At 47.6% G+C, this 16,284-nt stretch overlaps 1 protein-coding gene across 2 annotated transcripts in view; it reads right to left on the bottom strand.

The window, feature by feature from the left end:
- Positions 1 to 13,982, bottom strand: part of KAZN (kazrin, periplakin interacting protein) — a 1,309,958-nt gene extending 1,295,976 nt beyond the window's left edge. For both annotated transcript variants that reach the window (XM_043485112.1, XM_043485113.1), the window contains exon 1: positions 13,745 to 13,982. In XM_043485112.1, the coding sequence (XP_043341047.1) occupies positions 13,745 to 13,835 (91 nt within the window). In that variant the 5' untranslated portion in view covers positions 13,836 to 13,982. The remainder of the gene's footprint in view (positions 1 to 13,744) is intronic.
- Between the last annotated feature and the right edge of the window lie 2,302 nt (positions 13,983 to 16,284).

Below are 16,284 nucleotides of genomic sequence, written 5' to 3'. Positions count from 1 at the left end.
GACACTGATTTCAGACTCCTGGCCTCCAGAATGGTGAGAGCATAAATTTGTGTTGTTGAAGCCACTGAGCCTGTGGTAATTTGTCACAGCAGCCACAGGAAATGAATACATCCAACAAACCCACAAAGAAATGCAAAACTGAAAGCCAGAGTGATGGCATGCGCTGACACCTGGGCTGCTCAGAGGCACATGCTGGTCTTTAAAGTGGATGCTAGAGCTGCACTGGCACATGCGGGAGGTCTCACGGCCTCAGGTTATACCGGATAGAGGAGTCAGAACTACAACACACACATACACACACACACACCCTCACAAGCCAGTCTTAGAGGACTCTACCATCAGGAAGCCTTAGAGAAATGAGGGGACTTGGATAAGGGTCCTGCACACTAGCAAAGGGAAACAGGATCTGAGTCCTGGACTGAGGTGGGACAGAGGGTGATCTCTTAATTGCTCATTATCCCAAAATGGCCCTCAAATGGGTTTGGGTTTAAATTTATACTACCTGGGAGGATTGAGGAAATCCCCAGCTCAAAAACTCATATTACCTACAATAATATGATATCTCCCTGGTAAACCCCAAACACGAGCTCAGAATCCAAATGTACAAAGCACATGAGGTCATAAGCTATTCTGGACACGAATCAAGAGAGAAACAGAAGAACTGTACTCAAGAATGTCAGAAATGGATTTATCAAATTCCTTTAGCAGATAAATGTGATTTTAAATGGTTAAATATATTAAAGATAAAATCAAGAGCAAATAAGACAAGAGATTACTTTGTTAAAAAGAGTACCAGGATAGCAAATGAAGAAACAGACAAAGGATTAATCTCAAAAATATACAAGCAACTCCTGCAGCTCAATTCCAGAAAAATAAATGACCCAGTCAAAAAATAGGCCAGAGAACTAAACAGACATTTCTCCAAAGAAGACATACAGATGGCTAACAAACACATGAAAAGGTGCTCAACATCACTCATTATTAGAGAAATGCAAATCAAAACCACAATGAGGTACCATTACACACCAGTCAGGATGGCTGCTATCCAAAAGTCTACAAGCAATAAATGCTGGAGAGGCTGTGGAGAAAAGGGAACCCTCTTACACTGTTGGTGGGAATGCAAACTAGTACAGCCACTATGGAAAACAGTGTGGAGATTCCTTAAAAAACTGGAAATAGAACTGCCATATGACCCAGCAATCCCACTTCTGGGCATACACACTGAGGAAACCAGATCTGAAAGAGACACGTGCACCCCAATGTTCATCGCAGCACTGTTTATAATAGCCAGGACATGGAAGCAACCTAGATGCCCATCAGCAGAATGAATGGAAGCTGTGGTACATATACACCATGGAATTACTCAGCCTAAAAAGAATTCATTTGAACCAGTCCTAATGATGGATGAAACTGGAGCCCCTTATACAGAGTGAAGTAAGCCAGAAAGATAAAGAACATTACAGCATACTAACACATATATATGGAATTTAGAAAGAGGTAACGATAACCCTATATGCAAAACAGAAAAAGAGACACAGAAATACAGAACAGACTTTTGAACTCTGTGGGAGAAGGTGAGGGTGGGATGTTTCAAAAGAACAGCATGTATACTATCTATGGTGAAACAGATCACCAGCCCAGGTGGGATGCATGAGACAAGTGCTCCGGCCTGGTGCACTGGGAAGACCCAGAGGAATCGGGTGGAGAGGGAGATGGGAGGGGGGATCGGGATGGGGAATAAGTGTAAATCTATGGCTGATTCATATCAATGTATGACAAAACCCACTGAAATGTTGTGAAGTAATTAGCCTCCAACTAATAAAAAAAAAAAAAAAAAAAAAAAAGAGTACCAGGAAGATTTGAAAACTACTCAAACAGAACTTCGAGAAGTTTGAAAAAGAGAGACAATAAACGGGGAATTCCCTGTGGGCACTGCTTCCACTGGAAAAGGGAGACCAGGTTCCACCCCTTGTCGGAGAACTAGGATCCCACAAGTCACGTGGCATAGCCAAAAAAGAAAGACATTAAATGAAAAATTGATTGCCTCAATTAGGCTGAAGATTAGAAGAGCCAGAAAGAAAATTAATGAACCGGAAGATAGTGTTTAATTCATTATCCAGAATGCAGTCAAAAGACAAAAATGGAAAATATGAAAAAGGACAGATGGAGAAGTTCAACTCAGGTCTCTCAGTATTTTATAAGATAGGCTGGGAGGATAGAAAGAATGGGAGAGAATCAGTGTTCAAAGAAATAAATGGCTTAATATTTTCTAGAATTGAGACATCAATCTTCAGATCTGAGAAGCACAAACCCCAAACAGGATGAATAAAATTAGATCCATTGCCAGACATGTAGTAAAACTACATAGCTTCCAGGACAAATATTTTAAAAATGAATTCGTAGAAAAGGCAGATACCCTAAAGAGAAACAGCTCCAAAATTAATATAGGTCAACAGCAACAATAGAAGCCAGAAGAATGTCATACCCAAAATGCTGAGAGAAGAATAAGGCAACCTAGAAATCTATATCCAATTCGTCTAATTTAGTAACACTAGACACAGTGATACTAAAAATTGTGGAGACTCCTCTATAGTCCTTCCTGGTCCCAACCACTTACGATCATCTCATCTATCACTGGCCTGGTCTCTAGAAGGCAACTCTTCAAACCCTGGCTTTCTCTAGTCAATATTCCACTGCTGAACTGGCAGTGGGCGTGCTGACCATGGGAGGCTGGAAGGAGGTATGAGGGTTCTCTTTCTAGGGGACTATTTCCTTTCCTACCTGTCTCTATGCTACAGATTTCCTCTGTGCTGATGATGGTGTGTGTCCTCTAGCATCCCAGGACATGTCCCAGCTCTGCCCCTGTCTCCCCAGCCTCCACTCCTCTGGCTAGACCAAATCCCAGTTCTTCCACTCAGGAGGCTTCATATGGAGCACTGAGCAGGTGGTAGGCCCTGCCTTGTCCCCAAACAGATCTTTCTGCTCCCTGGTAGACACCTGGGTCTCCCAGAGCCCTGAGGGGTGGCCCACATGTTTCTTATGACCAAAGCTGGGGAGCTCTGACCACACTCTGGAGTCCTGTCTCCCCTGGGGTTCCCAACCTGGGATGCGGTCACTGCAGAAATTCAGAAGAACCCACCGCATAAATTCCTTTTTAGATTCACTTCTAACCTAGGAAACAAGGCCAAGCCACCATCTCTCCCAGAATTGGCTCTCTTCCTGTATCATATCACCCCTCTAGATCCCTGGACCAGCAGGGAGGAAAAAACCTCCCCTCGGCTCCCTACACTTGGGTTCCCTAACCAGCCCTCTCTTCAAGTGTCCTAACTTGTCCTCACTAGGGATAACTGATAATGACTTCAGGAAGATCGAAGAGAAGATTTCAAGTTTTAAGAAGTCCTGAAATGCAAGTGGAGCCCAGCCTGGGTACTTGGCTATCCTCGTGGCTTTGTCTTCTTTCTTAGATGGGAGACCACTGGACTGATGGTCCCTTTGATGTTCAAGGCTGGGTCTCCCTCCTCTCATGGCGCTGACACTAGACACTACAGATTAAAACAAAAAGTAAATAGGGCTCTAGGGAGGACAGTTAATATAAAGGACCAATGAAAACACATTTACCTTTCTGGGAAAAAAAACAAGACTGTGTCTGTTTCATCTAGCTCATTCCGTACATCCTTAGAAAGACAGATGAGATTGGAATTGGTCAAAAGAGCCAATGTTCAAAAGAATGATGTGGTTTAAGACTATAACAAAACTAGAAATGGATTATTTGTCAAGGTCCAAATGTCACCACTATAACAGGTGGAGGCAGGAATAGGAAGGTGGAAAACCTAGTATATCATCGTTAAATTATTTTTACACATTCACAGTCTTTCACAGCGGGACCTTTACAATCTCCCCTAGTCCAAACATCACATTGTTGGTTTTAAGACTTCAAGTAATGCTATTGCCTTGAGGTTTCCTGTTGACTTCCCTGATAGCTCAGTTGGTAAAGAATCCACCTGCAATGCAGAAGACCCCTGTTTGATTCCTGGGTCAGGTAGATCTGCTGGAGAAGGGATAGACTGCCCACTCCAGTATTCTTGGGCTTCCCTTGTGGCTCAGCTGGTAAAGAATCTGCCTGCAATGCAGGAGACCTGGGTTCGATCCCGGGGTTGGGAGGATCCCCTGGAGAAGGGAAAGGCTACCCACTCCAGCATTCTGGCCTGGAGAATTCCATGGACTGTATAGTCCATGAGGTCGCAAAGAGTCAGACACGACTGAGCGACTTTCACTTTCCCACTGATCTGTATGGACACCTTTCTCACTTTTTGCTGTCTGGCCATTCCTATTGTGGGCGGGGCTTCACTCACCCACCAGCCACATCAGAGGAGGATCCTCACAGAAGAATGTGCTTTTCCTTCAGATTTTTTACACCTACAGCCATTCCATTTCATTTGGAGAAGGGCAGAAGAAGCTGGGACAGTGGAGATCAAACCAGTCAATACTAAAGGAAATCAACCCTGAATATTCATTAGAAGACTGATGCTGAAGCTGAAGCTCCAATGCTTTGGCCGCCTGATGCAAAGAATCAACTCACTGGAAAAGACCCTGATGCTAGGAAAGATTGAGGGCAAGAGGAGAAGGGGACAGCAGAGGATGAGACGGTTAAGTAGCGTCATTGACTCAACGGACATGAGTTTGAGCAAACTCTGGAAGTTAGTGAAGACAGGGAACCCTGGCATGCAGCCATTCATGGCGTTGCAAACAGCTGACATGACTGAGTGACTGAACAACAAGAGGAAGCTTGTCTGGGTAAAAGCTTTGCCCTCAATGTAAAGTTTATCTGTTAGAGCATTTGGGACTGAAGAGGAAAATTGACTCTAAGTTTTTCAGAAGCTGGAGTAAGTAACCACATAGGACCTAATGAGAACAGGTCCAGTAACAAGATCAAGTCTGAAAACTAAGTATGCCCTGGGCAAGAAAAAGCACCTTAACAGCCCCATCCTTGGTGGGCTCTTCCCACCCAAGCTACCTTCCAATGAGAAACCCACCAGTCACTTAATTCCAGAACTTTCTAAAGAGCAAACTTGAGGGCACAGACGGGTCTCTAATGTATTTTCCTATAAAAGGCCATTTTCCTTCTTACTCAGATACGCCCACGAACTCACCAAATCTTAGATTTGGCCCCTCTTGTCCTTCTGCACCACCATCAAGAGCAGAGAGCCAGCTCCACCCCCTGATGCCCCAACCTGGGCTGCTTGGGGACAGTGCACTAATGGTTGCATGATAGTTCCCAAATGCCCACTCCAGACTGGCACAACCGCACATCAAAAACTGGAGTGTCTTGGACCCTCCAGACTATGTTCTGTCTATTTGTTTCTATTCTCTATCTGCTCTCAAATTTTCTCCAGGTTCTAAGACTAAGATGAGGGAGGAAACATCATAGCTCAAGTTAAGTGTATTTATTGCAATGCCAAGACTATCTCAGAAACAAGGGCTCTGAAGTCCCCAGGCCTGGGACAGTCCTCGGCTCCAGGAAGCTATGCAAGAGAATATAGACCGAAGTTGGGGCCTCAATCTACCCCTCTCAGTTTACTCCAGGAAAGGCAGGGGAACGGGACAGCATACAGCAGGCCTACCACTCACACTGGAAGCAGTTTCTGAACCAGAATCGGAGTCCTGTGGATGAGAATGGAGGGCTTGAAGCAGAGACTGTCAAGGGTGGCCCATGGACAGGACACAGCTGTCAGAGTCTGACCCTCTGGAATCCAGTCTTTCATTTAGTAATACACAGTCAAGAACTGGGAGGTTTTATGGAAACATCGGGACTCCGGGTTTCTCTTGGAGAATAAGAGCTGGGGGCATGGCTCCCCAGAACCGCTGAGAAGTGGTGCCGAGCTCACCTGACTTGTCTGGCCCCTACTTCCAAACCAAACATCTGCTTCTTCCACTGACTGTCTCTTAGCTTTAAAAGGCTTCCTCCAAGATCAGATACTCCATATTTCAACTAATATTTGAATTTTATTTATTCAGCTGCCCCTTATTAAGGCTGACCCTATACTTTATCATGTGAATGAGGACATGCTAGAGAATGAATGTAGATACTGTCGATAATTATATCAGAAAGAGAGATAGGAACTGCCCCAGGTACTTTGGGTCCAATGAGACCTTTTGTAAACAAATACGTTTTTGTGATGGTGGGTGGAAGTTCTCATAGACTGTTGCTTCCTGACCTTAGGAGTCAAAGAAAGAGTCATTATTCTGTGTGTGTTTCTGTGTATGTGTACGTGTGTGTGTGTGTGTGTTTTAACTGTAATGATTAGCCAAGGGGAGAAGTAGGAGCTTTTTACAAGTCTGAAAGACATGATCATAAGGACTGCTTTAATTATAAACTTTGTCTCAGTAACAGCAGATGTGCTAATAAGAAACAGCAGTAATGACAGTGTTGTGAACTGTGTCCTCTCCAAATTCACCTGTTGGTGATGGTGAGTCTCGGGGAGTGATGAGGTCCTGAGGGTGGAGCCATTGTGAATGGATTAGCATCCTCCTGAGAAGAGATAGGAGAGCCTGCTCTCTCTCTACTCTCAGCCATGTGAGGATACAATGAGAAGACAGCTGTCTGCAAACCCAGAAGAGGACCCTCACCAGACATCAGACCTGCTGGCACCCTCATCTTGGACTCCTCAGTCTCCAGAACTATAAGAAGAAAATGATTTTTGCTTAAGTCACCGAGTCTATGGCATTTTGTTATGACAACCTGAGCTAAGATAGACAGCAGATGTTTATACATAATGCCTTCAGTGCCCGGCATGGTGGTAAGCACATCACACATATGAACTCACTGTCAGGCCCCACAGCCTATGAAGTAAACAATTATCTTCATTTTACAGATGAGGAAATCAGAGCACAGAGAGATTAAGGTACTTGCCTAAAGTCACACAGCTAGTGAACAACAAAACTGAGTTTTGAACCCAAACAATTGAGATCTTACAACCACGTGTCCCTGCCTCTGATGAGTAAGTCTCTGAAGAAATAGACCAATTAGAGACCAAGCTCTGCTTCTGATATAACAACGGTGGGAAGACCATGCTGCTCAAAGGCTGGGGCTCTTATACAGGCTGCTTATTCCAAGCATGTAAGGACCAGCTCACCCCTGTTGCTTTCTTCTCAAACAAGCACCATTGGTGGGAACTCCTGAGGTCAAGGTACTATCCAGGGGTGTCACTGACAGTACTGGTACCCTAAAGAGATCACCAGGATGCTGAGAAAACCCTATCTTTAAACTGAAGACAGAAAGTTAGGCACAGAGGAGATGCTGGAGGAAGACAGTGAGTGGCAGATGCCACCTCTTTTGTGCACTATGCCCAGCAATAGACTGCTTTCCCTTGAAGAGCCTGGAGTTGAAAGCATCCAACCTTTTTTTCTTTTTTTCCCTCTCTCTCTGGCTATCCCACAGTTCTGGCTGCTATCTCACCTTAGCTCCCTCAGATTGCCCTCAGGGCATTCAGGCCCGGTCCTTTCCCTAAGCAATGCAGCCCGCTCCTCCCGTTCAGCCCCCGCTTGCTGGTGGCAGATGTGAGCATCTGGGGTACTTCTTTGCTGGGAGTTGCCGTTAGGCACGTAATCTGTGGGTTTTATTTATTTATTTTTCCTCCCAGTTATGTTGCCCTCCGAGATTCCCAGTCTCCCCACAGACCCGCCGGTGAGAGAGTTTCCTGGTGTTTGAAAACTTCTCCTCTTTTAAGACTTTTAGACTCCCTTCCCGGGATGGATCTCCGTCCCTAACTCTTTTGTCTCTCTTTTTATCTTTTATATTTTGTCCCACCTCCTTTTGAAGACAATGGGCTGCTTTTCTGGACACCTGATGTCCTCTGCCAGCATTCAAAGTTGTTTTGTGGAATTTGCTCAGCGTTCAAACGTTCTTTCGATGAATTTGTGGGGGAGAAAGTGGTCTCCCCATCCTATTCCTCCACCATCTTAGGACTGCCCCCCGAAAGTATTCAACTTGAGGGCTTCCCTGTTGGCTGTGTGGTAACGAATCTGCCAACCATTGCAGAATACACATCTCTGATCTCTGATCTGCAAAGATTCCACATGCCTCAGAGCAACTAAGCCCGTGTCACAACTACTGAGCCTGTGTTCCAGAGCCTGGGAGCTGTAAACACCAAAGCCCACATGCCCTAGAGCCTGTACTCTGCAAGAAGAGAAGCCGCCACAATGAGAAGCCCACACTGCAATTATAGAGCGGCCGCCACTCACTCCAACTAGACACGCGCAGCAATGAAGACCCCGTACAGCCAAAAATAAACAAAATTATTTTTTTAAAGTACTCAACTTGATCAGCCCACGTGACTATTGGGATAAACTGCTTTCCCCACCGCCCTTGATTCCACAAGCTCACTTGAGGGCTATGAAGAATCAGTCTTGAGAAGGAGAGTGACCATAACCATGGTTTTGCTCTGCCAGATTCCACAAACACCATTTTATTGTGCTAACAGCTTCTCACAGGGATGACAGCCATCCTATAAAAGGATTTGACTTAAAACAGACCTGTCAATGCCTTCCTGTTGAAAACACCATCTGAGGTCTGGAGGACTCCAAGGCAACCAAGATGAGATTTCCTAACCTCAGGAAGCTGAGGGTCTAATAAAGAAGGCACTGATGAACAGGAATCACAACACAACACACTATGAATAGTATTGTGAAAACACAGAAGACATAGGTCACTCCCACTTTAAGCTACAAACTCCTAGAAGATGGAGAGTATTTATCTTAGGTACCTCTGGTTACTGCAGACTCCACATTCATTCAGCAAACGTTTTCTGGCATGGATGTTCAACAAGCATTTCTGGCGATAAATTCCTGGGGGAGCTGGGAAATTTGACAGAGTCTGGATAGAAGAACAGGAAAGAGTAGATACTTGGGATCCAGATGCCTTGAATTTGAATCCTGGATCAACCACTAACTTTCCTTTTCTTTCCTTTATGGGCCTTAGCTTCCTCATCTATAAAATGGGGATGATTTCATGTGCCTTATGAGGATGTGACAAGGATGAAACTAGATACAATGTAGGCACTTAGCATAATGACCATCCCAGAATAAGCACCCAATAAGTATCTGCTATGGTTATACTCAATTGCCAGTAGTCACTATGGTAATTCTTCCTTGCAAATGTCAAAACATACTATTCACACAGGAGAAACAGCCAGGCAGGTCCTAGACGACCACCCTTGGGGATCTAAAAGGAAACCTGAAAGCTGTGTTCCCACACTCACGGATGAAAAGACAGGAAACAAGATTCTCCTCTTGGCTCATGTTTATCTGTTTGATTTTTGCAAAACCACCAACATGCTCACCTCACAGTAGATGCCATAAACCTAGTTCTCTCTTCTCTTGGTTACAACTATGGCAAGTGGCTTCCAAGTACATATAGGTTATATACCTAGAAGGATTCCTATACTGTTCAAAAGGCAGGAAAGGTGGCTCAGCTGACAGCCTTCAGGGCGAACAAGGCAGTAAAGTCAAAAGATGACCAGACCCTGGCTCCAGGTACTGACCTGACTTGTCAGACAGACAGACAGACATGACTTGCATTTATTTTGAGTTTCTGCATGGTAAGGAGCTGGGGGCTGATCCAGAACTGATGGTGCAAATAGGGAACCTTGTGAGTGACTTCTGAGCTGCAATTCAGAGGTATGCAGAACAGCAGCATCCAGGTGATCAGGTCTTGTCACCTTCTTGCCCTCTCCTCCCATCCACCCTCCCCCTTGAGCTGGGCCTGGATTCCTGCAGTGTCAGCAGGACATATTGGACAGAATGACTTTAATCCTTCTGGTCAAGCACAGTGACTCTGTGGAAATGCTTTCCACCCAAATGGGACAGGTAGGAAATCAACCAGGATGACACAAAGGCAGCTTAGCAAGTTCCACAAGATATAAAGACCCCAGAAGCCCTGGCCTGAAAGCTGGAGTCCCCCAAACAACAGAATGTTAGGCTGAGGGATGAGTCAAGAGCCCTCAGCAGAGACAGGACCAAACGCCAGGGTCAGAGTGGCACCTTGGTCAAACATTTTGGGGTCCAAGGACGTGTGTGCTCGTGCTTAGCCATGTCCAACACTTTGCAACCCCATGGACTATAGGCCTGGAGAAGGGCATGGCAACCCACTCCAGTATTCTTGCATGGAGAATCCCATGGACAGAGGAGCCAGGCAGGCCACAAGTACATACGGTCACAAAGAGTCGGATTCGACTGAAGTGACTTGGCACGCACACATGGACTGTAGGCCACCAGGCTCCCCTGTCTTTTCCTGACCAGAATACTGGAGTGGGTTACCATTTCCTTCTCCAGGGATCTTTCCGACTCAGGGATCAAACCTGCATTTCTTGTGTCTCCTGCATCAGCAGGCAGATTCTTTACCACTGCGTCACCTGGGAAGCAGTCCAAGGAGAGGATATAAAGGAGTTATTCAGCTACAGAGACCAGCAGTACACCAGCTTGAGTCTATACAGTCCATCCCCCCAGAGTGTCTCCCAATATCCTCAGTAAAATGCAAGAAATAGCTGGAAGCCAGAGTGATGCAGGATACTGTGAGGTCAGTTAATGGGTATATGGCCTCAGGCTCCCACCTGAAGAAGGTCAGGCAGGAAGACTGGAGAATGGTGGCCCCATCAGTCATTCTTGCCTGGCCAGATTAACATCTCACCTACCATATTAGGGCCAAAGGAAAGGGGAAGAAATTTGAGTTGGGGGTTAGAATGAGAAGAGAATGTCATAGTATGACCCATTCTGAAGTGGGGTGAGGGATCATGGAGAGGGGAAAGGGTGAGCAACAGCATCGAAGCCCATGAAAGATTCAAAATGCTGCTCTCTCCTCCAAATCCTTCAGAAATACATAGTTTAAAAAAAAAAACAAAAAACTCTTTGCAGAAGCCATGGGATTGCCTTTTGGGGGTACAGGCTTTGGGGTGGGCTGACTAAGGTTTAAATCCCACCTTTGCCAACATCTAAACTTCACCCATTAAGTAGGAAATATGCATCTCCCTGCAAGGTGGCCATGAAGAGGAGGCAGGTGTGATCTTCCCTACTATGAGCAGGTGCAATGGATCTGGACACACAGTGGGAATTCTGTTCTTCCTAGGACTCTCAGATCCACTGTAAATGCTTCCTGAGGCAACAAAGACGTGTGTATGGTGCAGTGGTGTAGGATATGAGAAAACCAGGACACCGTGTAGCATCAGAAGTGCCAGGAAGAAAGCAGGTGTCTGAGCCACATTCTCAGGCCTGAGCCCTTTCCCATGACCTGGTTAAGATTTTTGAAAATTAAGAGAGCTTATGTAAAATATATAGGAATGTTTGTTCAGAAACAGAACCATTTAAAAGTCACAATCTATATAATTCTCTTTTCTTCAATACACTTTTACATTTACCACTAACCAGATCATCACCTACTTGCATAAAGGCTGTAACTTAACTCTTCGGACTCGGTGGTTCCGGGCCTTGTGCAGAGAAAGCACGTAGTAGGTACTCAGTGAATACGTGTGTCTCACTCGGAAACAGATGTGACGAACAGAGTCCCTGTGAGGTCATGGAATCATTTTCACATTCATTTAATATCTCGTTTGTGATACCTACTGGACTACAAATGCCTTGCTTGAAAAGTGTTTGCTCTCAACCCCCTTCACCTAACTGAGTGAGGGCTTTTAAATTGGAGGTTAATTATTCCTCCTTGCCTGTCTTCAGGGAGAGAGCTCTCCCTTGAGACTGCTGGTCATTATTATTCCATGTTGCACTGCTCGCTTGACGTAAAGGATTTCTTTTAAGGAGACAGAGAATTCCATGACCTGATTTAGGCTTGGAGGCCTCCAAAAGCTTAGAGGATAAAGCCACAGGGGACAGCGCTGTCTTCTAGAAATCTATCATCTGCCTTCCCACAGTAACTCCAGAGAAGTAGAAAGATGTGTGAAACTTCAGGAAAACCTCAAGTCCTCCTTCTTATGTGTAACAGCAGTAAAGGCACTTAAGCTATTGCAGGTCAAATATTCCTTGAGTATATAGAGTGGGAGACAAACCAGAATTAAACTGCCGTGGGGTGGGAGTGGTGATCAGTGCTTTGATCTTCTACAACCATGGGCAGCTATGCTCTCAGCAAACAGATATGCCTTGACTAGGCCCTGGAAGGATGCCTGCCCAGAGCCCCCCATGCCTCCTGTGTGTGCTAGGGGGCTTCAGTAGTGTCCAACTCTTTTCAATCCTATGGACTGTCGCCCACCAGGCTCCTCTGTCATGGGATTCTCCAGGCAAGAATACTGAAGTAGGTTGCCATGGCTTCTTTCCAGGGGATAGTCCTGACCCAGGGATCAAACCCAAGTCTCTTACATCTCCTGCATTGGCAGGTGGGCTCCTTACCACTAGCGCCACCTGGGAAGCCCCCACGCCTCCTAGAAACACTAAAAACACTTGACACTAAAACTGTGCCGGCTAGGCACCAGGCACAGTCCTAAGGCTTTCCATGTACGTATTAACATGTTGAATCTCTGCAATGACTCTATGAGGCAGTGCCTAATATCCCCACTTAACAGGCACAGAGAAGCTAAGTAACATGCCTGAGGTCACACAGCTTGTAACAGGTGAAGCTGGGACTCAAAGCCAGGCAGTCCACCTCAGAGCCCTCATTCACTGAGTTCATGAGGCTCCACCTTATGAAAATACATCCCATCCTTGAACACTGTTCAAGTTTGCTTTCTCCATTGCACTGGGTTCCTCTGAGTTCACAGAATCTGAGGCCTGGAGGGACCAGGCAGCTGAAGTCCAATTCTCTTGTTTTGCAGCTGGAGACGGATTCTCAAGTGAGGGGAGTAGGGGTAGGGTCTGCTGTTTTCCAAGGCTGTGCCACCACCGACACCAGCTCAAGCCCCCAGACTCCTAAATGCAGTGCTCTCCTCACCACCTTCCAGAGGTTCACAGCACAAATGCACGATTAACACTTTCAGACCCAGGAAACCACTGAGGAAACACATGGCCCTTTCCCCAACAGCAGGAATGAACTCTGAGAAAGCAGGCATCCTTTGTCTTACGGCTCCAACGTAATCGAAATCATGGATCAAGCACCAGCCTGTGGGTTCCACCACACTGACCATTCGCACCAAGCTATTCCCCCAACTCCAGTTTTCTTTGCAGCCGACTGCACAAACTAGCAAGATGGCTGGCACAGGGTAAGGCTGCAGCCCACACCAAGTTTTCCATTCTGCAAGAAAGGTGAGGTTTCTATGGAAGAGCCAAGGCTAGTGAGGAATACCCACAGCGGAGCCCAGGGCTGGGAGACACTGCTCGGGGCAGACCCTCTTAGGAGTACCTAAGCTACTCCAGTGGCGCTGGGAATGCCATGGCTTAACCACCACTCTTAGCAGCAGAGAGGCAAGAGGACAGAAAGGCAACTATATCGTCTAGGACTGGCTGCTGCCCCCAAATGTTACCACAGCCCCTGTGTCATCAGACCCCTCCTGACGCACCCTCTCACATCCTCCAGGTAGCCACAAAGAAAAGAGGTGGTGAGACCAAAGGGTGCCTCACTTGCCCTGTCCAGGCAGCAATCCAGTCCCCTGGCACGTCCTAGAAACTTTAAAGTGGACATGCCTGGCAAGCACGTCACTAGCTAACTGAACCTCACATTCCAAATTACAGCTCGGCACAGATGAGAGGCACATGGGCCTCCAGCCCTGGGGTCCCTGGAGAGCGCCCATTGCCCCCAGGACACGCTTCCTACCTGCCTCCATAAGTTGGCACTGCTGCCCAAAGACGTGGGAGAAGGTGACTGGGCCGGCTGCGGAACTGGATGTTGCCAGCGTGGATTCCATGGCTCTCCTGGGGTCTTTGCTGTTGGTCCCTTGGCTGCGTCCTGACCCTTCAGAGCGGCTGAGCCGAGGATGACGTCACTGGCCCAGAACTGCAGGTCGGAGGCGACTTGTCACTTCCAAGAAAATATCCCCGCCCCCAAAGTTTACCAGGTTCTTCCTCTCGACGCCGAGTCCCTGCAGTTTTTCTCAAATACCGGTCAAGTGCAAAATGACACCCTCTGGGGTTCCGCAAAGCTTGCACAGCGAAAGGAGTTAGATGCGAAAGCAGAATCTAAGTTTTCCCTCCGCAGGAGTTGCCTCCTCTGGGCCGGGGTCTGAGTGACTGAGTCCTGGCAGAGGCCGGGTCCGGGGAGCCGCTCGGCCCCAGCCGCGTCCCAGCGCCGGCTGCTGCAGGAAACGCGCGGCCGGCTCCGCGGCGGCTCCTGCCAGGAGGGAGAGCGCGAGCGAGGCTGCCCCGGGCTCCCCGGGGACCCGGCTTCGCAGGCCCGCGGCTCCTGCGGCTCCGGCCGCGGTCTCCGTCCTCCCGCAGCTCGAGCGCCGCTGTCCCGGGTCCGCGCGCCCCGGGGCGGCCAGACGCAGACGCGGAGCGCGCGGGAGGCGGGCGCAGCGCGGGCACTCTGCAGCTCTGGACCACCGACGTGCCCGCGGCTCATCCTTCACTCCAGACGGATGCTGTTCCCTTCCTCGTCCCCCTCCTCGCCGAGCTGTGGGGAGGGGAGTGAGAAGTGGTTAAGGAGCCTGGTCCCCCTACGGCAGCCGGCCTTCCCCCTGCGCAGCCCGCCACCCCCTTTCCATGCCCGCTACTTGGAGAGGTTTGTGGATGCAGAGGGAAGTGCTAACTCAGCCCAGAGGCTCTCGGCCGCTGTAACCTCTTCGTGCCCACAGCCCAGGAAGAACCAGAACAGAACAGGAGAAGGCAAAGCCAGCAATAAAATCCAAAGATCAAGAAGAGAAGAGAGGGAAAATGCCATCCATCCTCCATGGCACTCCGGCAACACAGAAATGGTCCGGGTGCTTCATCTTTGCCAAACCAGGCCTATTCTGTGCAGAGAGTCACTAGTCCCCTGTCCCAACCCCCAAGGGCAGTTCTCTGGAAAGGGGAAAAGGCAAGGAGAAATACTTCTCCCATGGTTACAACAGCTGTTTCCGAGGGTGCTGTGTCTTTATCCTGCTATCCCATCTGCTGATCACAAAGCTGCTAACTTGTGAGACGCAGCAACATCTCCAGCCAGCATTTTGGATACTTCCACTGGGGATCTGGCTGCAACCCTGGCAGGGCGCTGGCAGCACCACTTCCTCCAGGAGAGAGAGAGACAGTGCACCAACAACAGTCAAAGCACCCATGGCTTTCCCCAGGAGGACTTTGGTTCAAAAGTTGCTTACTTTCTGTATCTCAAGAACACAATAGCAAAGTTCCAAAGTTCCAGAAAGGCTTTCACACAGAAGCCTTTCCCACCAGAACCCTTAGTCACCAAAGATGCACCGCTCCTTGATGTTGGAACATAACCTGGCATGGTTAAGGCAAGGCAGAAGAAGCCTTGAAATAAGGAGTAAAATGAAGCCGACTTCATGTTTATGGTTTACAGTAGCTTGAACCATTGAGGATCCCCTTTCTCATACAGAAGAGGTTCTTCTCCAGGTCATGAAAGTATAAGACATCAGAGAACATTCTCTCTGACCACTCAGGTCTAAGACAACCAAGGACTAAGGTTGAGAGAAGACCAGATCACTCGATAACTGCAGAAACCACATACAGGATGTGAAATGGGTTGGCTTCCCAACTCTGTGTGGCTATGAAAGTTTCAATGCATCTGAGCAATGGGCTACTATGCCACCACCAGAAAAAAAAAGCTCCAAGCTGAATTGGGAGGGGGGTGAATGGGGGAGCACAGAGGATTTTTAGGGCAGTAAAAATTCTGTGATACCATAGTAATGGATACATGTCATTGTGTTGTTGTTGTTGTCACTAGTGAAAGTCGTTCAGTCATGTCTAACTCTTTGGGACCCCATGGACTAAACAGACCATGGAATTCTCCAGGCCAGAATACTGGAGTGGGTAGCCTTTCCCTTCTCCAGGGGATCCTCCCAACCCAGGGATTGAACCCAGGTCTCCCGCATTGCAGGCGAATTCTTTACCAGCTGAGCCACAAAGGAAGCCCGAGAATAATGGAGTGGGTAGTCTATCCCTTCTCTAGGGAATCTTCCCGACCCAGGAATCAAACCAGGGTCTCCTGCACTGCAGGTGGATTCTTTACCAACTGAGCCATGAGGGAAACCAAGTGGTATTCAGTCGCTAAGTGGTGTTCAACTCTTTGTGGCCCCCATGGACTGGCTCCTTTGTTCATGGGATTTCCCAGGCAAGAATACTGGAGTGGGTTGCCATTTACTTCTCCAAGGGATCTTCCTGGACCAGAAATGGAACTCATGTCTCCTGCATTGGCAAGCAGAT

Source organism: Cervus canadensis, chromosome 13 (assembly GCF_019320065.1).
Source record: "Cervus canadensis isolate Bull #8, Minnesota chromosome 13, ASM1932006v1, whole genome shotgun sequence".
Classification (NCBI taxonomy): domain Eukaryota; kingdom Metazoa; phylum Chordata; class Mammalia; order Artiodactyla; family Cervidae; genus Cervus; species Cervus canadensis.
The sequence above is the reverse complement of the archived record's forward strand: the minus strand, read 5'-3'. Positions and strand labels throughout refer to the sequence as shown.